This window comes from Protopterus annectens, chromosome 13.part0 (genome assembly GCF_019279795.1).
Source record: "Protopterus annectens isolate FY-2018-M chromosome 13.part0, PAN1.0, whole genome shotgun sequence".
In the NCBI taxonomy this organism is placed as follows: Eukaryota; Metazoa; Chordata; order Ceratodontiformes; family Protopteridae; genus Protopterus; species Protopterus annectens.
In genome coordinates, this window is record NC_056747.1 from 627,733,534 (window position 1) to 627,760,450 (window position 26,917).

General features: G+C 40.3%; 1 protein-coding gene across 1 annotated transcript in view; it reads right to left on the bottom strand.

Annotated features, from left to right (window-relative positions):
• The window catches only part of VPS53 (VPS53 subunit of GARP complex), a 1,983,995-nt gene that overhangs the window by 1,062,633 nt on the left and 894,445 nt on the right, over positions 1-26,917 (bottom strand). Inside the window, exon 11 of the mRNA XM_044054290.1 lies at positions 24,808-24,949. Within this exon, the coding sequence (XP_043910225.1) occupies positions 24,808-24,949 (142 nt within the window). The remainder of the gene's footprint in view (positions 1-24,807; positions 24,950-26,917) is intronic.

The following is a 26,917-nucleotide window of genomic DNA, read 5'->3' on the forward strand; positions in this document are numbered from 1 at the left end:
TCTGAGGTGATTATGGGTAAAGGAAGGAGCTTGAGAGTTGGATCTGAGAGTCTAATAAATGAGGCCAAGTCAGATCTGATATCCAATAATTGAGGAACAAATGAAAAGGACATGAAATCATATGTCTGGCTGCACTTCCTCAAAGAAACTACATCCCCTGCTCAAGCCACTCACTGTGCTAACACATGCTTGGTTACATCAATATGTATGGCATTTACTATATAATCTCATAAAATCTAGTATATTGTCAGTTGTTGTCAACTGAAATATAACTTTATGTTAGTTTTCATATAGCTTTCTAAAAACAATTATACCATTGGTTTGATTTCCAGTACCCAAGAAAACATTCCAGTTTGAACAGTGTTCTACTCTGGTTAACAAATAAATACAAATATACACAAATAAATTCAGTGCTTCATAGTCCATTGTCTTTGCTACAGCTGCTAAATGTCAAGAAACAATAAAAATTGCATGTGAAAAAAGTTACAGTTGTTGTTGTGTCTTTCGGCTTATCCCGGTTAGGGGTCGCCACAGCGGAACTCCGGTCCGCTAATGTTTGGTAGTGGATTTTTACGTGCCGAGTTTCCAGCCCTGACGCACAACCTTCCATGAAGGCACGCCCATTCACGCATGCCTCCACACAGAAGACGGTCTAGCTGAGAATCGAACGGGACGTCTTGCTATGAGGCGACAACTCTACCACAGCACCACTACCGCGACTTGAAAAAAGTTACAGTAACTTCAGTTACTGAAATTTTGGAGCTGCAGGGAACCCCTGACACTGCAGATAGTATGAAAAAGAATCAGAAATATCAAAATCTTCAGCTTATAACTTCCTGCTAAATTTCAGTCAACAGAATCTACTAGATACTGACTTTAATGACTGGAGGAACTTTATGGGTCATTACATTACAACAAACAAATTTTAATTATTTTGCTATCATATTAGTAAATTTGCTCATTGGCATCTAAGAATCACTCCTACTTGAAAAGACTTGATATTAAGACAGTCTCAGAAATTTAAAATTTGTAACATGGGATATTGTTGTTAGAAATACAAGAGAAATTAGAGGAGTTACAAAAATGGGACTGTCGACTTCCAGTGATGCTGATGTAGTAAGACCTATGTAGTAGGAGTTCCACGGTAAAGAATTTAAACAACAACTTACTGTTTTTTTTTTTTTTTCTAGTGACTGCATTTGAAGTGACTGGGAGTCCGTTACATGACATGATCTGATAATAAAGCTAAAATTAATGTAGGCAAAAAAAAAAAACTGAAGAGCTGTACCTGACAAATGCAGAAGAAACAAATAAGGCAAGTGAAGAGAAGTGTCAGAGCTGTCCGAATGCAAGCAGCTGGACATGCTTGCTAAATAAAGTGGCAGTGGATGTTCTTTTGGCCAATCTGAAGGAAACTATTCAAAGTCTAATAAAGTCAGCTTGCAGTTACACAGCAGAAGCTAAGGAATGTGAATCACAAACTGTATAAGCTATAAATTCTATAGAAGATTTGTGGAAAGAAAATTTGTACATGAGGGAAAAATATCAATTCACAGTGACTGAATTAGAAACACTGAAGGGCAAACAAGTAGACATGGAAAACAGAGCCTAAGTGAAAAATACCAAATCTGTGGAATGAAAAAAAAAGGCAGCAGTTAAGATTGCTTGTCTTTTGTGTAGGACTGAATTGTGCATAAGCAGATTAAAGGCTGGATGGACTCTATAGGTGATGCTCCACATATAGTGGTGAAGGAAAACAGCTGTTCCATATTTTGGTTAAGAGTAGAGTTACATTTAAAGACAAGATTCTATCACCCGTTTTAATGACGGGAAGATTGACAACCTTGGTGATTTTTATCTGAAAATGATCATTGTATAAGTATACATAGTTTTTGTCTTTTGTCAGAGAATGCCATGTACAGAAGCTAAAATTTATTTACCTGCCAAGCATGGTTTTCAGTATACTTTGCTGAGTGGATTTCAGAGATTTACTGATTCCAAGGTAATGCAATTTGTATAATGTATCAGCCTCATGGTGTAAGGCAAGAGCCAGATAATGAAGAAGTCACTGGTAATAATGAAGAGTCTGAGAAAGTGGAAAAAAGTACTGATTGCTACCTTGAATACGTAAAAATCGTTTAGACATTCAATGCAAAATGAAGACCTGGGGAAAATTTGAGAATGCATCCTGCAGAAATATTACTAAAGAGAGAATATATATACTGGAAAATTAATTTGAAGTGAACTGATGTGAAGAACTACCCCCAATGTAGTAATTAATCTCAACGACTGAAATAGCTGTAAGTGTTTAACAAAGTTCTACTTAACTATGATTGTTTTACAGGCACTATTGGTCACACTTTGTTTTTGGCACTGAACTGTGGGGAGAGCCTCTGTCTGCTTTGAAAGATGAGCTGTACTACACTGAACTGCGTTGCCAGTGGTTATCATCATCAGAGAGAGAGAGAGTTATTCATCACAAACTGCCAGCTTTTAACCTGCTGATTAAGACTGAATTTTATGCTAAGAGAATAATATATATATGTATTCTGTTGATTTGCTGCATCTTAACATTTTAAGAAGTTGCTAAAATAAATAATATTTTTGCTACATACAAAAAGACCCGCTGTAGCAACTGAAGTGTCTTTTTGAATGCAACACCTAGTCAATTTTTAAGTTGTCCAAGGCTAACTACACAGGCAAATGTTTGCCTGTAATGTTGGGTGGATATAGATTTCCTGTTCTGACTGCAGTAATGATGTCTGTAGATTAGTTTAGCGGTGAAGTTATTAAGTTACCCATTGTACTCAGTCTTGTGTTCAAGCAAACAAAGTTATACAATGAGCCTGAGCCAATTACTATGACAATAACAGTTCAGTTTGTATAGATGACGAATGCAAAACTGTACATATTTGAACAAGGGGTCACATACTTTAAATGAGGCTTAGTAGTGAACACTACAGGAGGGAGATCGTGATGCAGTAAGTTCATAAGTTCATAAATTAGTACCAGGCTACCTGCCTCGGTGGGCCATTCCAAGCATGGCCAATTACCCCATGTGAGAATTAAAACCTGCACCTTGTGCTTATAAGGTGAACACCTTAACCACTATGCCAACCTCCCAGTACATAACCCAATTGTGGAATGAGTTTTGCAATATGAAATGCAAGCGGTTTAACCAGTACAGTTAACAAGGTCACAACATTTACTTATTAAAGAAAACTTGAACCATGGGTCATTACATTACAACAGACACATTTAGAAGACAAAACAGTGCAACACATTGACTAGGGTTAATGGTCTTGGAAAATGGTTTCTTCCTTGGTAGGGATCGGGATTTGAAGAGTGATATTAGCTTTAAGGATGTGTCCCTTCACATTAAAAGATTTATTAATAGATGGAGATGGCTACATTTGAGTGAAAGATTATTTGGCAGCAACCATGTTGGCAATACACAGAGTTAACAAATAGAGTTTATGATCCCTCAGGATCTATACAGGCTGAGTTCAGAAGGATGACAAAAAATAATTGCCTTTCACTGCAGTATATATGGGTGGCTTTAGTTATGTTCAGGCACACACAACTAATGGATTTTAGCTCAGTATCTGACATTAAGTTATCTGCAACCCAATAAATATTTACACTATTCAAGTAGTTACAGATCGAGGTCACATATTGATCAGATTTATCTAACAGAAGAAGGTTACAATGCATCTAATAGTTGTTTCATATCATGCTCATAATGTAGTATGCATATGTTTGTATCATTATATCTTGAAAAACACTGAAGGCTTCTAACTAGATTTTATAAAAACTGACGCTTACAATTTGGTGTAAACACTTGATAAAGACAAATTTGATTATGTTAGGATGAAATAAACAAAAACTGGGAATAAACTGGAATCAATATTTTAACAAGCCTGGTACCCTCTTTTAATGCAAATGCTAAAACAGAAAACAAGAGCTGAGGATGCAGTGAGGTGATGTGCACTGTGGGATGAATCAGAGCAGTTTAATCCTGGAAAACAAAAAAAGTTCAGATGACTACTGCCTGTGTTGATCAGTCCCTACAGCTGAAGTTGGCAAACTGGATTATATACGATACTACAAAGTAAGTTTTTAAGCCTTATAACATTCCTTCCCCTCCAGTCATGTTGCCGACCATTTAACTTCACTAATTCTATCCTGCTCTGGCCTTAGCTCCCCACATGCAATTTTTAGGAAGGGTGGGGCAAACACCTAGCCCAATAAAGCAATTTGTAAGACCTTCTTTGATGGGCTAGCTGCATCAGTGGAGTGGAAGACCCTCAGGAAAGGCCCTTACTGAAGTCCTTTTTAATGTAGATTTCTTTCATCTTATCCTCGCACAAGTGTAATGGCAATACTTGTGTTTAAATTTATTTCTGACTCCCCTACTGACATCAAGCTTTAGGGGTTCACCTACAATCCACATCATTCATAGCCGGAGTTAGGCACCTGCTGAACAAGCTGCTGCGGGGAGCCCACAATTATCTCCCCGCATATCAGGGGCCCCACATGAAGCAGCTGCGGGTTTCTCCACCTTCTCCACTCCTTGTTCAGTGCCTCCTAGATGTTTGCATCACTGAGCGATTCACCCCCTCTCCCCCCTTTTTAAGTGATGCCTGTAAGCTGCACTCATTCAGGTCCACTTCAGTAAAGCAAAGGACATGACTGGCTGCAGCAGCCAGGGAAGTTAAGTTCTAGTTTCCTGACTGGCTACAGCAGCCAGACAGGGAAGTAAGTTGTATTTTTTTTTTATTTTACTTGTGTTTACCAGAATAATCTGACTGGCCGAAAACCCATTTTTAATCAACCTCTTAGTGCAAAAAATCTGGACAAGGCCACAAAATAGGGACATATTTTAAATATTGTTTTTATAACCTTAGAAAGTTGCTAGAATAAATGATTTTGTGCTATCATGCATTTTATGAAAGATGCGATGTCTGAAACTCAAATGACTGTCATTAGAGAAAGGTGTAGCTTTATTTTTCAGAATATCATAAACTAAATTCTTCAACTTATGCCAGGCAAATAGATATCTAGATGAAGAGAGCCCTTAGTCCAGCATCCTTTAGCAAAAGCTCTGCCGTCTTGAATGGAATACTAAGGGTCCACTCCCTGTGAATCTGGGTGACTGATATATTTACACAGGGATTCCATCAAACAGGTTAGTGTCGAGTTGATTACAAACAAAGTAGTATGGTGTATTGTTATGAAACACACACCAATATAAGACAAAACTAAAAGAATGAAGTGCCACAGATGAAATTCAAGCTCAGGTCCTACAGAATACTGTTCCACTTACACTACCAGGTGGATCACTGAAGTAGCTGGATACTTGCATTCTTACAGCACAGTAATCTCTCCCACTGGGCGTCCTACTGGCTAAGCACATAAATACTCACTGGACAGTTCTGAAGAGTGGGTGCACATATTATGAAATATTATAGCCCGACTAAGAGAAAAAGTACCTCAGCTCAGATCTGAACTCAAGCCCTTTGCTAAATGATTCTGTCATCCTCCTAACTATTCAATGCAGGTGTGAATAGATAAGGCACATCCTATGAAGTAGAATCTGAAGCACAGCACAATTTTCGTTCCTCTGTTAACCAAATATGCTTTCAATTAACTTGGATACTTTGCACTTCAAAGCAAACTAACAAGTAGAAATAATGAAGTATACTATGATCTTTGGAGCTTTTACTGTATCCTGGTATTCTGGACTAGTTAATTTTTGGCATTCAGGCATTGTCTCCTTTGGAACACAGCATAGTCAGAAGGATCTTGTTGTTGTTCTTACAGTAAGCAGGATGTTTACATGCTACATTTGTAACAGAAACAACTTGGATATCACTTTGTGTTACGCCTGCTGAGTGATGCTGTAAGCATAAGTAAAACACCTGCCTACCTCTAGCTGTACATGCCTCAGGTAAATTCACTGATACTCTTCCTTGATTGTCCTTAATTTATAGCTAGATATATATCTCAGTACAACTCTATAGGGTCTCATTCAGTTTGCAAGTCTTTTAAAAACATTTTATACTGCCACAAATTCAGCTGCTTGACTGGAGACTTAGCTGGATTTCCTTCTAGAGCATCTACAGCTTAAAATTCATCCATCTGTGAGCATCATGCAATCTACTAAGACTTTAACCTGTTGAATACCCATGCCTGGAAGAATCCATTGTATTATGGTATACAGAATAGTACATGGCAGTTTTTTTTGGTGTTGTAATTAATATTACTGATTTAAACTGTCATAACTGCTTTAGTTACATTAGCGTAGTCTGCATAAAGGTCTGTCACTGTGATTTGCCATGTCTATTTAGAACTAATTTCTCTATCACTGATGTCCAATGTTGACATTGTTTCTTCTGAAACTTTTCCTATGACTGTAACTATACTGTTTTGACAATTATTGTTCTCAGCCATATTTAAATACTCTAAGTCAAATAGTATAATTTATGTAACTGTAATGTACGCAAATGTCAAACTGCATAGTAGAATCCGTTTTATACTGTATAATTTAACAACTATAAAGCTGTTACTGTAAAATTTGAAAACTGTGTATTTTTGCCTATAGTGAGCCCAGATCATGACTGAAAAGGGTCTTTGAACTAGCTCATCTACCTGGTCAACTAACATAAATAAATAAATACATTACTTAAGTTAAGAAACTCTAGTCCTTAACATTTTTTATTTTTTGCTGTATTTGATCCTGTATTGCTTGAAGTGCTACAACTGTAAGTGTTTGTATACTACTTGCATAGTCATTAACACTTAGAATGAAAGGGACAGGTTTGTGACCTACTACTAACCAAGGCTCTGGTACAAAATACCTATGTACAGGAGCATAAACAAGTACAGAGAAAAGGGCACACCATATTATATAAATATTAAAAATTATTTACTTATTCTGTGCAATAAGTCATGTTCAAACTTAAATTTTAAAAATCACCAACACAAACACACACATATATATAATTACAAGAAAAACCTAGCTAAGCTAGAGTTTTCACTGTGTGCTATCTTAAACCTCCTGTAATAGACACCCATGGGATATATGCAAATGATCCCTTAAGGACATCAAGTGTTTCAGCTGTACGGCTTCTGAATGTCCATGATCTTTTACTTTTTAAGTCTTTGTAGACACATTCAGGCCAATAAAGCCAAACTTATGACCTTGTCAGCACAGCATAAGTGGATTGTTTGGTTATACGTTAAAAACACAGGGTCATTACACCCAGCTGATGTCCATAACCATTAAGGTGTCTGCAAGAAGGCAGAGCAGGGAGGGTGAAAAATCATCAGAGAGGAAGAGAAATGCACGAGTTTTAGGTAAATAGTTGAGGGGAACAGACATAGTATAAACTAGATGCAAGTGTAGGGAATTTTGAAGGACAGATGTGAAGAAAAGGGAAGAGGTTAAGAGGTAAAGTAGAAAGTAATGTTGTTAGAAATGTATGTGATGGAAAAGGAATGGGAGAACAGTGGGTAGATTAGTTGGGCAGTGGAAAGGCTTCATCCCAGTTGATTGAAACACAAAATGTATTTTCAGATTCTATAAGAACCACCGATAAAGCTCACTCAGTGCATGCACACACACTGCTAGCCCACTTAGATCATACCAGCCAAATCCCCACACGATCACAGTCTCTCTCTCATACACTTGCATATGTACATACATACACACACTGGAAACACCTATAGGCACATATCACAAGCAGCCACAGCACAACCCATAACCACTTTTCTAAATTCATACGTGTGCAGCCAGACATAATAAGCTACACACACCAGAAATAAGCATTTGCACACATGCCTGCATGTATATATCAATCACAAACACAATAAAGAACACTTGATGTCCTACCATTTCTAATAACTTCTAATAAGACACACATGCTCACAAACTCACACACAGACACGCTGAACATTTGGGTCTATATTATTTCTTTGAAACATGTCTCCATCGAACGGTTGTTCACTGATCACTACCCATCGAGCAGCCATTCCATGAAAGTTACAATCATCAAACTTCTTTCCTGGGGAAAGAAAATACTTGGCCACCACAGCAACTGTAACACGAACTACATAATTTTATACTCACGAAGGTGGGGGACTTCACAACCTACACCCCCTACTTATATAAACCTACTCCGAGATCACACTACAGTGGGGGAAAGGGCTAATTCAGGATGCTGGCCACCTAGTTATTTTCCCAGGGGAAAAACTTAGATGTAGTGATCCTTTGCTGAATGCAGCATTCGATGTAGTTGTGTCGATGAATAAGGACTCGATGGAGATGTCTTTCCTGGAAATAATACAGACCCGGACTTTCACCACACATACAGAATGGTTTTGACTCCTACATCACAAACACTTTAGGCACTGCTTTATACATTGCCCTTTGACTACATAAACACCCTCTTGGGACCTAAACACTGCTGGATACCACACCTCTTGAACACCCAGCAAACCCACCCTTACAGAAAACACTCCTCTACACCCTTAAACACTTATTCAAACTCTCTGACAAGCAGACAGAGGGAGAGAGAGGTGTTGTGCTCTCACATGCAAAAATCTGAAACACATCCTACATAGCAAAGAAACTGTTTTGATCAACTGGGGATTTGACTGAACAGTTTAACTTGCCTATAGGCATATCCATGCTCATCATGCAATGTTCATAGGTAGGTACTAGGTTATCGGGCCTGGGGCCTATATAAGCCTAGCCAAAAATGTTCCCCTGACTTTTGCCACCCAAGAAAGTTATTTTCCTGTGCCCTTGTCTAGCAGAGCCACAGAAGTGATCCCCAGGGTGAATTTCCTATTTCCCATCCAATTGTCGAGATTTTTCTTAAAGAGGGCTAATGAGGAGTTTTGCTTGACATGAATGGGTAGTCTGTTCCAGAGCATGGGAAGTCTCTGGGACAGGAATCTATCCCTCCAGCATGTTTTGTTTGTTGTGGTGGCAAGGTTTAGGTCCCTGGAGCGTGTGGCTCGGAGGGATTGGAGTTTCTTTAAGTGTAGCATGTCCAACAGATCTGGGTTTGACATGGCTTTGTATGCTTGGCAGAGGTTGCCTCTGAGTAGGCAATAAGCGACGGAGTAGAGCTGGAGTTTTTTGAGATGGTCTGCATATGGCATCTGTTTGAGGCTGGTAATCCTCTTAGTGAGGTATTTCTGTGGCCATTCTAGTTGTTGTAGATGTCTTGCAAGGTATATGCAAAACGGGGTGTTGTTCTCTATAATGGGTCTGATGAGGGATGAGTAGAGAGAAAGTACAGTTGTGTACACTTACCATAAATGTAGATATTCGAGTGTCTTCACTGTTGCAGTCATGACTGTAGGGTTCTCCCCTGCTGGCAGGCAGTCCTCGGTCGGCCAGAATCCCAAAGTCTGGGTCTGGCATCGGCTGCTCGGCCATGCTCCCTGACGTCAGAGCGCCAGGAGTACAAAGCTGGCAGCCGACGCCATGTTCTCCAGTTTTTCTTGCCCCAGATGTCAGGTGTTCTAAAATGAGTAAAATCCCATACCCTTTGCAAATACACCTCAGAAGAAGGGTGAAGAAGGGAACCACACAAAAGAAAAAAATAAGAGGGGACAGGAGGGAGGGTAACCCAGACTGCAACAGTGAAGACACTCGAACATCTACATTTATGGCAAGTGTACACAACTGTACTATGTTCATCGTGTTTCACTGTTGCAGTCATGACTGTAGGGTTGAATCCCAAAGCAGAATAAAAGGGAGGTGGTCATAAAGTAGAGGGGGCAGCTAAAAGGCCCTACAAGACTGCGGAAGCAAAGCCTGCCCTAGACTTAGAGTAGAGAGGTACATTGTAGTGCTTAGAAAAAGTATGCACTGAACTCCAAGTTGCAGCTTCCAAAATGTCTTTGGTAGGAACTCCCCTGAGGAAGGCAGCTGAAGTGGCAGCAGCTCTGGTAGAGTGAGTCCTTATACTCCCTGGGATTTGCTTTCCATGGAATAACAAAATCTGATTCCATGAGCAATCCATTTTGAAATGGTCTGTTTTGAAATGGCTTTACATTGGGAACTTGAAGCATAAGAAACAAACAATTGCTCTGATTTCCTGATGTCCTTGGTTCTGTCCAGGTAAAAACGTAGTTGTCTGTGTACATCCAAGGAATGCAAGATCCTTTCCCCCCTATTTTGAGGACTGGGGAAAAAAGTTGGCTGGTGAATAGTTTGATTTAAAGCCACTTTGGAAACCACCTTAGGCATGAAAGTAGGATTAGTCCTTAAAGACACCCTGTCTTGGTGAAAAATAATATAAGGTTCCACAGCCATGAGAGCTTGCAACTCCAAAACTCTCCTGGCAAAGGTCAGAACTAACAAGATGGCTGTCTTCCAAGATAAAACCTTGATGTCAGATGTGGCAGCAGGGTCAAAAGGAGGTAAGGTGAGTTTTTCCAAAACATAGTTGAAATCCCAGGCAGGAATGGGTGGAGATCTAGGGGGCCTTAAGTTCTTAGCTCCTCTGAGAAACTGTCTCATGAGCTGGTGGGAAAAGATTGGTATTATAATGAGCAGAAATAGCAGAGGCATGTATCTTTGTGGAAGAAAAAGAGAGACCCTTATGTAAGAGGTCTGTCAGGTAAAGTAAAATCAGAGGAATGTTAGGAATAAGAGGATCCGAATCCTGAGCCTGCATCCAGGTGCAAAATCTTTTCCATTTTCCTGCATAAGGTTTTCTAGTGCTAGGACGTCTGGCTTCTAAAATGACATCCATAACCTGCTTGGGTAGGAGAGAATGAATCATAGACCCTGGATTAACCAGGCCGCCAGGCTGAGAGTTTTGACATGGGAGTGCAGAACCTGACCCTGGTGTTGGGACAGAAGGTTCGGAGTCTGAGGTAAAACCCAAGGGGGCTCCAGAGAAAGGTTTTTCAGTGTTGGGTACCAAAACTGTCGAGGCCAATTTGGGGCCAGCAAAATTATCATCTTGGGCTTGTCCTGTTTGATCTTTAATAACACCCGTGGAAGAAGAGGTAGAGGCAGGAAGGCATACCCCGAGAGGTTTCTCCAACTGAATGATAGTGCATCCATTTTCCAAGCTAGTTCGTGGAATGTCCTTGTGCAAAAAATCTGTAGTTGAGGATTGAGGTGGGATGCAAAGAGGTCTATGTGAGGACATCCACAGACTGCTGTAATCATCCTGAATATTTCGGTGTCCAACATCCATTCGTGTGGGTCTGACAGGTTTCTGCTCAGACTGTCTGCCAGGATGTTTTGCTTCCCTGGTAGAAACTGAGCTTGAAGGTCCAGTTTGCAAGCTAGAGCTGTGTTCCATAGATTCATGGCTAGTCTGCAAAGGGGATAGGAATGTGATCCCCCTTGCTTGTTTATGTACCACATAACTGTGGTGTTGTCTGTCCGTATCAGTAGTTGTCCTGGTTGCAGAAGATTCCTGAAGGCCAATAGAGCATTCTGAACGGCTAACATTTCCTTTAAATTGATATGCAGCTGCTTCTGATCCTTTTTCCAAAGGCCCTGCAGACAGTTGCCCTGCAAATGGGCTCCCCATGCATAATCTGAGGCGTCCGTGGTTACTATCTGACTGGCTGGAGGCAGACTGAAGGCTTTCCCTTTGTTTTGAGTACATGGCTTGGACCACCAAAGGAATTCCTTTTGAAGACAAGGCAGGACGGTGATCGGTATGTCTAAACTGTGGCAATGCTGAGACCATACACTTTTTAGGTACCACTGTATTTTCCTCATATGTAGTCTTGCATATGGTACGAGAAGGATGCAGGAGGCCATGTAACCCAAAGCCTGCAGGAATTTCCTTGCAGATAGCTGAGTTAATGATGCCACGGTTTTGAAAGTTGAAGCCAGCTGTAATTGTTTTTCGTACGTCAGAAATGCCATCTGGGTTGTTGTTTAGAAGAGCACCCAGAAAATGGGTTGTTGTGTTTAGAAGAGCACCCAGAAAAGTTATCTGTTGTGAGGGTGTCAAATTTGACTTTTTTATGTTTACAGTGAATCCCAGGAACTTGAGAAGTTTCTGAACAAATTTTAGATGCTGGAGTAAGACATCCTTGCTGTCTGCCTGAATAAGACAGTCGTCCAGATAAGGGTAAACTTGAATTCCCTTGAGTCTGCAATAAGCTACTACTGGAGCCAGGCATTTGGTGAAGACCCTGGGAGCAGTAGACAATCCAAAGGGCAGCACAGAGAATTGATAGTGCCTCGATCCGGCCTTGAACCTGAGGTATTTTCTGCACTCCTGCCTAATGGGAATGTGTAAATAAGCCTCCTTTAAATCCAAAGTTACCATCCATGCATTTTTGGTCAGCATTGGAAGTAGCTGCTGTAGAGTAAGCCATCTTGAATTTTGGTATCTCAAGAAAAGTGTTCAAGACTGACGGATCCAGAATGGGTCTCCATGAATTTTGCTTTCTGGGGACTAGAAAGAGCCTTGAGTAAAAACCTTGTCCCATTTCTGAAAGTGGAACCAGTTCTATGGCTTTCATAGCCAAGAGGGCTTCCACCTGGTTTAAGGCCTCTAACCATTGATGTTTTGGTAGATCCGGCCATCCGCTTGGTCTTGGTAGGGTATGAAAATGGAATTTGTAACCTCTTGAAACCACATCCAGAACCCACTTGTCTTGGGTTATAGGAGTCCAATTTAGGTGAAAAAGAGAAAGTTTTCCTCCGAGAGGGGCTTCCAGGCAAGAAGTTCCTGCAGCCCAACAGAGGGAGTCATTGAGCCTGTTTTCTATGAGCTTGCAACCTGTCCTCTCCTCCCCTAGGGGTGGAAGCAGTCCATTGTCTTGGTCTATAAGAGGCTTGCGTTTGGGGCCTTCCTCGGGAGCGTCTGTATCTACCCCTCTGAGGCCTGTCTGAATTGGGAAAGGACCAATTTTTAGTAGGCCAATTCCTACTAAATCTGGGTGGCTGTACTTGTAAGAAATCCTTAACCGTTTGCATGGATTTCGCCTTGTCCTCCATCTTCTTTATCACCTCTTCAGCCTTAGATCCAAACAAAACATTATGCTGAACAGGAGCATCCAATAACTTAGCTTTTACTTGATCTGGAAAGTTTTGTTCCTTTAACCAAGCATGCCTTCTAATGACTGTGCCAGAGGCAGCAGCCCTACAAGAAGCCTCCAAGGCATCAAAACCACAGTGTAAACCATGCTTCCCAACTTGATCAGTGGCATGCATTAAGTCATGTAATTCCTTATCATCTGCACAAGCGGAAATGGAAGTTAGCTTTTGTTTCAAAACAGACAGAAGAAATTGCTGGTATTTCAGCATATGAAATTGACAGTTTAAAGCCCTAATAGATAAAGTTGCAGAAGTGTATACTTTTTTGCCCCATCTTTCTAAAGATCTGGAATCCTTCTCAGTGGGAATGGGGTTTTTAGCAGTAGCGGCCTTAACCCCCTTAGGGCCCTGAAAAATGGTTTCAGGATCAGCAGTAGGATTCTTGTATAAAAACTGGTGGGAATCAGGAACCCTATAATATCTGTCTGGCTTAACAGGAGCTGGAGGAAAAGAGTCAGGAGTTAAGTTAGCCTCCGAAAAAGCATCATCCACAATATCCAAAATAGGAGGGATAGCCAGGGGTCTATGTTGGGGAAGAAGAAGAAAATCCCTAAGTCTTTTCTTAGATTCCGAGTACTCCTGCCCTTCCCAGTGAAAATGTTCCCTCATTTCATGTAAAGTTTCCCCAAAAAAAAAATCCTCAGGGGGAGAAGCTGAAGGAATGGATTCCTCAGCATCAGAATCCTCATAAGGAGGGAAAGAATAATCCTGGTCAGAAGAAGAAACTGAAGAAACAGAAGCCTGATCAGAGGAGTCATAATACAATTCCTGCCTTGGCCTTTTATCTGGAGGGGGATGTGAACCCCTAATCATAGTAAGTCAGTCCTCCGCCATCTTAAGTAACTGTTTCTGAGACTTGGGTCCTGGATCAGAAGAGGCCTGGGCTGTAGGCTTTGATTTGGAAGGAGTCTTTGCCTTTGTCTTTGGCTTTGCCTTTATTAGAAGCTGAGTAGGCCTGAAAACCACTTCGGAAGCCGGTACATGCACAGCGGCTCTGGACCCATCCGAAGGAACATTGTCCGAAGGTCCTGCAACTGAAATATTCAAAGGCCTAGTTTGCTCCTCGTGGGAGTCCGTTTCGGCCATCAGTTCCGAAATGGCGGACGACAGGGGCTGCAAAAGCGCCTCACTGATGACGGCCGAACCTGAAGCTCGCTCTGCTTGTACAATATCGTCTGATTTGGACCTCAGAGGCCTGTCTTTATCCTTGCGTCATTTGTGAACTCCGGTAGCCGGAAGCGTGTCAGATGACATTTTGTAATTAAAACGCCTACCGAAGTAATGAAATGCAAAATCGTACCTTCGTTTAATCGTACGCCGATTAAATCTAGCACAAAACCGACAACTAGCTACGTCGTGGTCAGGGCCTAAGCAAGGAATACAGTAAGAATGAAAATCCTTATGAGGTATTTGCTTCCCACATGAAATACAATTATTAGCTTTTTCTGACATCGGACTGGAACAAGAAAAAAGTTTCCCAACGGGGTACTTGGCTTTGAGTAGGAGAAGAAAGTCTTCGGACTGAAGTACGTTTAGAAAAAATTGTCAGGAGTCAGCCAACCGGCACTTGTGAACTGCTATCACCGCACGGCAAGAAAGACTAGAGAACATGGCGTCGGCTGCCAGCTTTGTACTCCTGGCACTCTGACGTCAGGGAGCATGGCTGAGCAGCCGATGCCGGACCCAGACTTTGGGACTCTGTCCGACCGAGGACTGCCTGCCGGCAGAGGAGAACCCTACAGTCATGACTGCAACAGTGAAACACGATGAACATCAATGACCTTTTTCTGGAGGTGAACCCCTTTGTGATGAGGTGTGCCATGTAAAAGGAGAGGCTACTGTCCACCTGTGTCCAAGGTCTCTTATCACACTTTTGGTGTTTAGTAGGCTACTGCCTATGTAGTAGTTCATGGGTACAGTGTTTTTTCCAAAGGGGATGACAATACACTTCTTGGCATTGAGCTTGAGGCCATGACTTTGACACCAAACATCAGTCTCAGTGAGGCCCCTTTGTAGAATGTCCACATCATTAGGCGATTCTATTATGACACCTAGTTTGCAGTTGTCTGCGAACTTCATTACCCAAAGACCTGTTGTATTAGCCTGGACTTCTGAGAAGTAGATGCCAAACAGGAGAGGACCCAGGACTGAGCCCTGTGGTAGTCCAGTTGTCACTGGTCTGAAGTTGGATTTGGAGTCGGCTACTTTCACTGTGTGGGTTCTGTCAGTGAGCCAGTTGGCCACCCATCTTGTGACATAGGGATTTATAACCAGTGTAGTGAGTTCATCTATAATTCCAGAGTGAGGGGTGGTGTCGAAAGCCTTGGCGAGGTCAAGATAGGCTGTGTGCACCACCTTACCCTCGTCCACGGCTCTGGTGACTGCTTCAAAGAAGTCAATCAGGTTTAAGAGACATAACCTACCTTTTACAAACCCAAACTGAGTGGGGTCCAGAGTTTGGAGGTTACCTTTGTCCTTGTTTATAAACTCCAAGATGATACGTTCCATGGCCTTGCAGACCAGGCTCGTCAGGCTAATGGGGCGGTAGTTCCTGGGGTCCGTGGTGGCGCCCCCTTTGTGGAGTGGGATAACCATCACTGTGTGCCATTCAGTAGGCACAAAGCCTGAAGTGAGGCTATGATTGAACATGGTGCTTAGGTGGGGTGCCAGTTTGTTCTACTATTCGTGTAGAATGCAGCCTGAGATGTTGTCAGGTCCCATGGATGTTGTGTTTTTGGCTTTGGAGAGTGCGGTCTTTACTTGTGCAGCCATGATTACAGGGGCTTTGCATTCTTCCGGTATAGTGATGGGCCCTTTGAGGGGTGAGGGGGGGGGTGAAGTCTGCACTGAACCTATCTGCCAGGATGTTGGCAATATCAGTTGGTTCTGTATATCTAGTGCCATTTGCTGTATCTCAGAGCAGATCTGAGTGTCGCCACTGAGATTCTTGCCATAGCTGTAGAATGCTTTGTGGTTGTCTTTAGAATCAGTGGCGATTTTATTTTCATAACTAGTTTTGGAGGATTTTATGAGGGATCTCAGCTTCTTACTGAGGCTGACCAGGGAGTTCCTGCAATCAGGGGATTTTACTCTCTTTTGCAACAGCTTCTTCCTTCTGTTGTAGAGTTTATGGCAGGGACCACCAGATTGGCTTCCTTTTTGTGAAAGATAGTGTCTTGGTTCTGTTGGGGATGGCGCAATCCATGCACTCGCATATGTCCTTATACAGTGCATTTGTGCAGGATTCAGCAGTCGTACCTCTATTTTTCATCTCTATGGGTGTTGTAAAGCTTGCCACTTCTGTCTTAAAAAGCACAAAGTTGGCTTTGGAGAAGTTTTTTACAGTGGTTTCCTTAATGGGGGTGGGGTGGGGGTGGGATATTGATGTCTAGGGTGATTAGCTTGTGGTCGGATATGACCAGCAAGGAGTTGACCTCTGGCATGGAACATGAGTTAGATGAGTAGTTTTCCCAGTTGATGGTGGGGTAGCTGAACTCGCCCATTATTAGGGTATTGGGCTGTACCTTAATATTACCCAGTATATCAAGAAAAGTGGAGTGAGCATAGAACACTACTACGCTAACTGCCCTCATGGATGGTTTTAAGCTTGGCCAATTACCCCATGTGAGAATCAAACCTTGCACCTTGTATCTGTAAGGCAAGCACCTTTACCATTATGCCACCCTTCCACCCTTGCAAATGTCCTGAGATTTTAAGACACAAATCTGCTATGTTTCCTCTAAAAGCTGAATAAAACAATTATTTTGCATGTAAAGTAACTTACTATTAAATGAAACAATAGAAGCAATTTAGATTAATATATTTTGCATTTGTTGACCAGGATAATCTATCTGAGCAACTGCCCCTTTTCAGTGGAGGCTTGGGAAGAAAAATCCATGAAAACAACAAAAATGTCATAAACAGGATTAAAACCAACAGTTATAAAGAAATAATGTATTACTGTTCTTTATATCCCTCCTTGTTGCAATACAGCTGTACTGGAAGATAGCCTACATTGGATATCCATAACATTTCCACAAGAAATAACATTACTAGGTGATGTGAATGTCATTTGGTTGGACATGACCTCTAACTCCTCTATATCTAGCATGAACTTACATGGGTTCACACAACTAATTAACAACCCCACACATCATGGCAAGACATCTAATTCTCTATTGGACTGGATCCTAGTATCAGACCTCAGGAAATACTGCAACAGGTAGAACATCGGACTTTCTCAGTGATCATCTCCCAATCTATATGACTAGACATATCACAAACACAGTTAAACTGCATAATTACAAAATGACGTGTAACCTTTCTAAGTTTAACTCAAAAATATTCATTACTACACTATCATCTATTAAATGGGTCTTCATAAAAATCCTCCGCTTAGACAATGCTGTAATTTCATTCAGTATAACTTTCCTAAATATCCTAAATGGACTTGCACCTCCTAGAAGGAACAGACTGAAAACAAATAATGCAACTTGGCTATCAAAAAAGAGAAAAAAATGCTAATGCAGGATATTGAAAAAGCATGGAAAGAATTACAACAAATTAAACACCTCAATATCTTAAAACCTTCAGAATGCTTCACAGTTAGACTAAAAAGCAAATAAATGAAGACAAAAAACTATACTATAATAACTTTCAGAATAATACTAAACATAGCCCTAAAATTTTTGAACACCCATTAAAGAAATCTTACATCTTGGCCAAATATTTAACCCAAACCCCTCTCCAGATAACTCTTCACTTGAAACTGCAACACAGTTCAACTTTTATTTTATATATAGTATAGCATCTCTAAGGATTCCTCAACATCTAATCCCTTCCCTGCCCGGCAGCCATGTACACTTTCACCTTCAAGCCTGTGCCCACATCCTATATAAAACTACTCAAACTTAAATTGTGCTATTCTTCAGCTGATGACCTTCCAAGCAAGTATCTAAAAGTAGCACGCAACAGCATTGCCTATCCTGTCTCAATACTTGTAACTAGATCTATCCAGGAATCCCACATTCCCTCTCTCTGGAAAAAGTCACACATTATCCCTTTGCACAAAGGAGGATATTCAGCAGACATTAATAACTTTATCCCTATAGCAATCTTATCTCCCCTCACCAAAATACTTGAAAAATGTACTCAAAAACAACTGCTAAATCATCTGCTGCAGGAAGAACTCCTATCCCCTACACAACATGGCTTCCATCCTTCCCACAGTACTAGTACTGCAAAGATATTTAAAGTTAGAGATAATAGCAAACTAATCTCTTCCTTATTTCTAGACTTGTCTAAAGCTTTTGACACAGTCTATGACTGCAAACTCTTACTTCAATTGTCCTCACTAGGTCTCTCACAGCCCACCTTTTGTGGTTCAAACGCTACCTGTCTAATAGGTATCAGCCAGTAAAATGGCACTCCACACTCTCTTCTTACCTCTCAGTCACCATTGGTATACCACAAGGCTCTATCCTTGGTTCCCCTTCTCTAACATTTTCACCAACAACCTCTATACTTCCACAAAATAAGCCACCCTAATACAATATGAAGATGATTCCACCATCATTTGCACATCTGACAACATGGTACACTTCCAAAAAATACTCAGAAAGCTTTAGCAGCCACTGAAATATGGCTTTGTAACTCACAGCTCATGTTCAACCCAAAAAAGACCAAATGACTACCTTTCCCTCCAATCCCTCTCATGAAAAAACAAAATTTAAAGTCCTCTCTCTTGATAATACAACCACTGAAGTTGCTTCTCACAGGAAACTATTAGAGGTAATAGTGGATGATAGTCTTAACATTTGACCTGCTCATACAAAATGACACAAGATAAACTCATCAAAAACTAGGGATGGTTTTCAGAGCCAAAAACGTTCTCACTGACGCAACTAAAACTACACTTGCCACTATTTATTTCCTCCCCACACTTCAAAAACTAGGGATGGTTTACAGAGCCAAAAACGTTCTCACTGACGCAACTAAAACTACACTTGCCACTACTTATTTCCTCCCCACTCTTCTTTATGTCATTCCCATCCTTATTAACCTCCAGGCTTCACAAAAATTTAAATTTGAATGATGTTATAACAAAGTTGTTAAATTTGCAGCACATAGCCCTTTCATAACCCACCACTGCATAGCACTGAAAAGTCTAAAGTGGTTAGAACTGTCACATCAACTAACATATACAAAACTTCTTACTACCTATAAAATTATCCAGCATCCACCTAACTGTCCAGCACTAAAAACCTTCTACACAACTATGTTCCCAGTTGGTTATTATGATCAAGAGACCAAAAACTCCTGTTTGTCTACAGACTTAGCAAATCTGCTGGGCATTGTCTTGCGCTCGTACAAGGTGGCTAAGGCCTGGAACTCCATACCTGTATCCATCAGATCTATACCCTCTCATATTTCAAAGCCACTATGAAAGACTTCCTAGCTAACATCTGGGTCTATTCTTGCTCAAAACCAGGATAAACTATACCTCTAAAAGTGAACAAGTACCTTTTCATTCCTTTTACTGCTTTACTCTCCCTTTTTTACTTACTTCCTTACTGCTATCTAATTATCTTCCCTTACTTTCTCTCTAACTATATCATTAACTTGTTTTTCCCTCACTTCATATTTCAATTCCTGTTTGTAATAGACTAAGTTACCTTTCATTTCTCTACAAACTGTCTAAAATGTCTCTAAATATTAAATGATTGCCACATACCTAATATCAACTCTTAACCAACATTTTTACATTATGTCTAATTTTTTATAATTATTTAAACTGCAGATGTTTTTATTTTATTTTTGAAGATTGCATAATTATTTTTATTAAATGTTTTGTATTAATTTGCAGCTTTTTCTCCCTGGGCCTCCACTGAAAGTGGGCTTCTACCCAGTCAGACTTGCATGTAAATCAAATGGCAATCAATCAATCAATAAATAAAACCACAACAAAAACACTGTTAACTATTGCAAAGCCTAAACATAAGAAGTCAATATTTACTACAAAGCTAGAAATAAAGCAAGTAAATTTGATACATATATAGAAAAAAATTCAAAGTACAGGGTGGAGTTCAAGTGTACATGTCCACAAATTAGATATACAAGTATTGGTTCAGTTTTTTATGAATACACAGATTAAACATACAAGTATTGATTCAATTTTCTTGCATATCTCTAATGAGGCTAAATGTAAGTAGATTTTGTCAGAAAAATAAAATTTGACTTTGTAAAGTACAATTAGGTTAGGAAAAAGAATCAGAGGAATATAAGAGAATGTTATTTTTTTATTCTGTCAAAAGAGTGATGTGAGACAGTAATTTATGTTGTATAAATACAGTGTGTCTGGCTGTGTACAACAAAAGAACGACTGTGCAGTATTGTGCTGGTTTTGAGCAGGAATACAGCCAGAAGTTGCTTAAATGGTTTCAGTTTGTTTACCTGTTTTAACTAAATTAGGATAGTATTCTAAAGTCTTGAGACAGTCCGAACAGAACGAATCCTTTGCAGTATTGTACTATTTAGTAGTTATAAGTAGGAAATTTTTGCTTGAGCATAAATCCTGCTTTAGTAAATACTGTTGTAAGGTATTAAAAGGAAGGTCAGTCTTCAGGTTTGCAGATTAGGTAATGGGTAGTTATAATCAGGATAGCGACCGGGGAATGCCAGTGCATTAGTTGCATCTTTAATACAATCATTTGAATGCAGCTAGAGTGGTTGGTTTCAGATTTCAAAGAGTTTTTTTTTTTTTATTAAGGTTGGGAAAGGCTGAAATGTGAATGTAGCCGATTGTTAAGTTCTACAGGGACAGAGACATGACATGGGCAGCTGCCCTTGAGTAAAAACAGTACTGTTTATATGAAATGAATATCAAACTACATGCATGAGCTTTTACTCAGGCAAATAAAAGTGTAACCCAGTCCGATATACTGATTGTGGGAATCGTTTGTCTTGCAAAATCTTAAGCTGGGCATTTGAAAAGATGGAAACAATAGTCACATATGATAGAGTAGGTCAACCAGGAGATATGAGGTAATTTCACACATTAGCAAAGCATTCTGAGGAAATGGGAGATAAATTATTGTGAAAATCAACAATTTAATCAGTAAGGGAAAGGTCTATATATACACCAGTTAAGACATTCTAGTAAAGTATGCTTTACACAAATCAGACTGAATCAGTGCTAAAACACTATTTCAGTATTCTAATGCCGCTAAGTGTAGCCATTGATTCAAAGCACTGCCACTTCAAGCAGATGCAGAGGTGAAGTACATGAAAGTATGACGTCTTGGCCCTAATATACTCACAGCTACATCTATGTTGTCTGGCGTCCTCCTCAGCTTTGCTGCTCAGCAACTGTAGCAAACTGCTTCTTACAAATGTAAAACAGCAATTTGATAAAATTAAAATACAAAATACCACATATGATGTGCGTCAGTCATAGGATCAGGAACATGGGCAGCTGCTGGCTATCGACTAGGAGGTCATTTCAAGCCTAGCTGTTTCATCCCAATGTAATACCACAGTTACTCTGGTCAATACCCAGGACTGTATTTATTAGTGACTACCCATGTCCAGGAGGGTTGTGGTGCCCCATCCACTCGTCCAGGTTCCTTTTGAACAGTGTCATAGAGGTGCTCTGCTTCACATGAATTTGCAGTCTATTCCAAAGATGCGGCAGTCACTGGGAGACAAATCTGTCCCACCAGCACGTCCTATTCAAGTCAGAGGCCATATTTAGGTCTTTGGAACAGGTAGCTCTAGTCCCGTTTGATTTAATGATGTGCAGCAAATTCATTAGGTTTGGGTTGGACATTGCTCTGTAAGCAAGGCAGAAGTCTCCCTAAAAAGTCTATACAATACTGAGTATAGTGACAGGGACTTTACTCAATCTGTGTAAGGCATGTGCTGTAGTCCCTTGATCTTAGTTAGAAACCTCTGAGGTCTCTCCAGTTGCTGCAGGTGCTTTGTATAGTACATGCGAAAGGAGCATTATACTCGATTATGGGCCTGATTCATGACGAATATAGAGGGGGTTATAACCTCCTTTGTTCTAGAGGCGATGCTTTTGCTAATCAAGTGTGCTACATAGAAAGCCTTCCTTACTACAGCCGAGACACAGTGGTCAAAGTTAAGGTCACAGTCTACTTGTGATCCCAGATCTCTTACAACTTCGTAGGTTCATAGGGTATTGTTGTTAATTTGATAGTGTCATTGTTTTTACAGACGGGAATGATGATGCATTTCTTTGCATTCAGTTTGAGACCATGATTAAGACACCAGTCATCGGTCTGTGTAAGACCCTCCTGCAGTATACTGACATCATTTGGGGATTCAATAATTGCACCCAGTTTGCAGTCATCCTCAAACTTGGTCAGCCACACAGCCCCTTAGTTTTGGTCTGAACTTCTGAGAAGTATATACCAAACAGAAGGGGGCCCAGCACTGACCCTTGTGACTCCCCAATGGTGACAGGTCTGCTGGTTGATGTGCAGCCACCCACTTTGACAGCGTGTGACTGGTTTGTGAGCCATTTGGCATCATGACCTCAAATTCAGTATCAGCATTCCTTTTTCAATGCTGGCACTGCACTACCACATAATCAGCATCTTATGATCATGCCTCCTAACTCTTTGCCCTGCCTTACCTACGCCAACTAGTCACACTACAAAGAAAAAAATGCAGACTGAAAAATAAAACCTTAAATGTATGGCAGCCCCCGTCAGACCACTTCAGTGTGTGATAAATGATAAAAAAATGCTAACTACCAAGAATGGTGCAAAGGGTTTAACATAACATAAGACAATGATGTAACAAAATATGTATGCATGCTTTGTTCATTTGCTAGGTTGAGCTTACCTTTCACATACACATACAAGTTGTGCTATACAACAGCATGCCTGCTTCTGTACCCAGCCTCTATTTTGTGTCAACACAGAATCAACCCCCCCCCCCCCCCCCAGGGGAAGATCATTCACCAAGTGTTCTCCCATGGGTAAATCCTCTGGTGTCATAGGTTTAGTTCTGAATTTGGATCACAGGCAGATGCCCTGCTTCTGGGGTAACTGGTTGGCACACTGTTACCTCAGTCAGACGAGCATGTTCAAGTGAATCTGGTCCCTATCCATTTCTTGAACTGTTACACTATGTTATTTTTTGTAATTACGGAATTGGACGGCACAGTGTTGCAGTGGTAGCACTGTTGCCTCACAGCAAGAGGTTCTCTAGTTCAATTCTCAGCTTAAGTGCCTTCTGTGTGGAGTCTGCATGTCCTTTCTGCATTCATGTGGGTTTCTTCTGGGTGGTCTGGTTTCCTCCCACGTTACAAAGACATGCGTCTGGAGCATTTCTCCCCGGGCCTCCACTGAAAATTGGCTTTGTTCCAAGTCGGACTTTCCCAGTTAACAAATGTAAAATAAATAAATTATATTACTTTTTACTTTACAGATAGGTTGTATATGGCAAGACATACTAAATATACTGCAGATGGAGTGAAAATAAAAAAATAAAAATGTACTCTTACTTAACTCTCTAGCTGCTTTTAATATCCAAACTAATGTCTCATGCTGCCTCTGCTCCAATGAATGTTGAAAGGAAGCAGCACAGAATATTTATTTCTGAGACAGTCTGTACCTCAGCATATTACTCTCCCAAAAGGTATCTGAAACTTGTATTTACATATTCATGATATCCATGTCAGAAGCAAATGCATTAGTGCTGTGACAGTGCTTTACTTATTATACAGCACTGTGACCAAGAACAATTTCACATACTTCTAAAGGTAACACCTTCTGTAAAAATAACCAACCCCCAACCTCAACAACAGAGTAGCATGCAGTTCTAGAATAGTCAAGAACATGCATTTTAGCTCTTTTTTTATTTCTCAGTCAAAATCCAATCCCCAGGTCAATGTTTTATTTTGGCTGTGCTGGATAAACACTGCTGTCTCTGTTCCATATTTCCAATGGGGCGAAACTGGGGCAGTTAGAACAGAGCAATAAGACTCTGAACTGTTAAAATGGGCTCTTTCCTGTAACCAAGGGTAAATGGTTTTATTTCTTCTACCTCAATTCGTCTACTGTATGACTCTGAACAAGTTAGTATAGTAGTCACTGCTCCCAAGTTACCCATAAGACACTTGTGTCCAGTGAGCTTACCTGGTTAACAAATGTATAAATAGGCCAACAAGAACAGTGAGTAAATGTTTCTATAGAACTTTAGCATGCAAAGTGCACCAATGAAACTTCCACTGTTGTCAACTGCCTTGAAACAGGAGTAGCCTCATACATTTCGGTGCTTTTAGACAGCAAGGCACAAGGCTTCTGCAAATGAAGTCCATAGGTCTGACATCTCTATGAATGACTGCTGCTTTTTTAATTTTTCATTATTATCATTTATATTGTGAAACAGCTTCTCTTATCCAAAACACAAGGTGACAAGTGCTATAAAATACACAAAATCAAATTCTGTAGTTGAAGGGTGAAATCTTGTAGAAACAAGATAATAAGGAACCTGCAAAGGTACACATCATCCATCAGAATATTCCTATCTGCTGTAGTACTGTGGACCAATGTAGGTATCATTCCTAAAGTCAATTTCTTACCTGGTTCCACAGCCTAAGAAAAGACACAATGGTGTGCCTGTCTTAGGGCTAGAGCAAAACAGTTGTTAAAAAATACAACACAACACCTACTACATACCCCTGCACCATCATTTAGTGTGCAGCCAGTAAAACGTTTGGCAAGCAGTCCTTCAAAGTTAGTAGTCCTTTGAATAGCAAACAGCAGCAGCTTCACTTCAATTTCTCGTGCTCTTGTTCGCATTATTTTAGCCAGCTCTGCCCTAAGAAAGATGATATGAATACAGACAGCATAAACAACTGTTTAGTCTACAAAATTGTACACATAATGTCATTTAGACACAACAACCAACCGCATTATATAAATGCAGAATAACCAGCAAGCTCTAGGGAAGTATTTTATCTTCATAAAAATACCACGATAAGCTGCAGAACCATGAGTTTAACATATTCTGTATTCTTTACTTGCAGCTGTTGGTTAATGCCATGTTCTCACAGACAACACATTTAATGCAGATTATGCCTTATATTTTTCAATGCAAAGACTTATTTTTGCATTGAAAAATATGACACCGTCATGGAAAGACAGTAAATAAGACCGAGTAATAGTCAACTTAAGTGAGCTGCAGCCTCTCAGGCAAGCAACAGACATGAGGCTCACAGGGCAAATGGAAGCACACACCGCAACAACTAAAAGGGATGATATGATCATCACTAATTCACCAACAAGCATGTCTTGTGTGTGTGGAATTAAACCAGAACCTTGGCAACAAACCATGTGGTAGAGGGATGACATGCAAACCTTGCAGAGAAGACATCTGAGTCAGGAACCAAGTGAAGTAAAAATCACTGCAAGGCAGTAATGCTAATTTTATTTATTTATTTGCATTTGTTTACCAGGAGTTCTACTGGGTCAGGGTGAGCCTGTGTTTAGTAGAGGCCCAGGAGAAAAACTCCAAAAATAAACATGATAAAGCTACAGAATCAAAATATAGAAATTAAGCAGAGATGGTACAGAACACATTACAGAATAGTTAATACAATAAAATAGATAAAATCTAACATCTATATAAATAGTACTAAGTATACAAGCCAAACAAGAATACAGTTGATGACATGGGATAACAGCGAATGTGTGAACAATACAGTATTGCAGTTCTGCAGTACAGAGAGAAAGATGGAGTGCAGCAGATTAAAGATTCTGAAAGTAAGGTATAGCCTTAGAGCTACTGCTATATAGGCATCAAGAATGAATAGAAGATATGGTAGGTAACTGATATAGTAGATTATGTCTGGCTGGGTGGCACATGTTGGACTTAGTAAGTTGAAAGCACTGAATGTATATATGAGGAGTCTGAGTTGTAAGTGAGATGGGGAGGAAAAGTAGGAAGGCTAAGAATATTGTTTTTTTTTAATAGTCAGTGCTGGTACATGTACATAGCCAATGGGAGAAAAAGTGTTGTTTCAGTGAAGTTTTAAAGCATTTAGGATTGCTAGTAGATCTAACTGAAGGAGGGAGAGCATTCCACACTTTTGCTATAGCATAAGGATAACACATTTGGCCAGTGGAAAGATTAAGTTTTGCTACATTAAGGAGCACCTGATTGACTGATCGCAGAGGTCTATTTGGGTGATACATGGGGAACAGAAAGGAGAGGGCAGGACATCTAGAAGGCTTATAGATTAGCTTATGAGCTGTGGTTAGTTGCAAGTTATGTTAGATGTTGGGGAAGGTCTAGCCAGTTAAGATGTTGGAGTGATACGCAGTGGTTGGAGGAGTACTTTGCAATTTTATTGTAGCAAGAGTCCAGTTTGGATTTAAGAGAGGACTGTATATTAGTAAGGACAGGTGCACCATAGAGCAAGGATGGAAGTAGAAAGGAAGAGGCAAGGAACAGTCTTGCTGCATAGGTGTGCCTGTACAGGATGCCTAGTTTCTAATGTTCGTATTAATATGCTGGTCAACAGTTAGGTGTTCTTCTATGACGACCCCTAGAAGTTTGATATATGGGACAACTTTGAGGCAAGTGTTGTTGAGTGAGTTGATGGTAAATTCATTTTTGGTTACGGGAAGTGTTTTTTTGGGGGGTGAACAACATAAGCTTGGTTTTAATTACCATTTAGGGCTAAATGGTTATTTTACATCCAGATTTCAGTGGAGGTGAAGTCATTTTGGGTGAGTGTAACTAGTTCTGAAGTAGTCTTGGCCATGCAGATGATGGTGGAGTCAT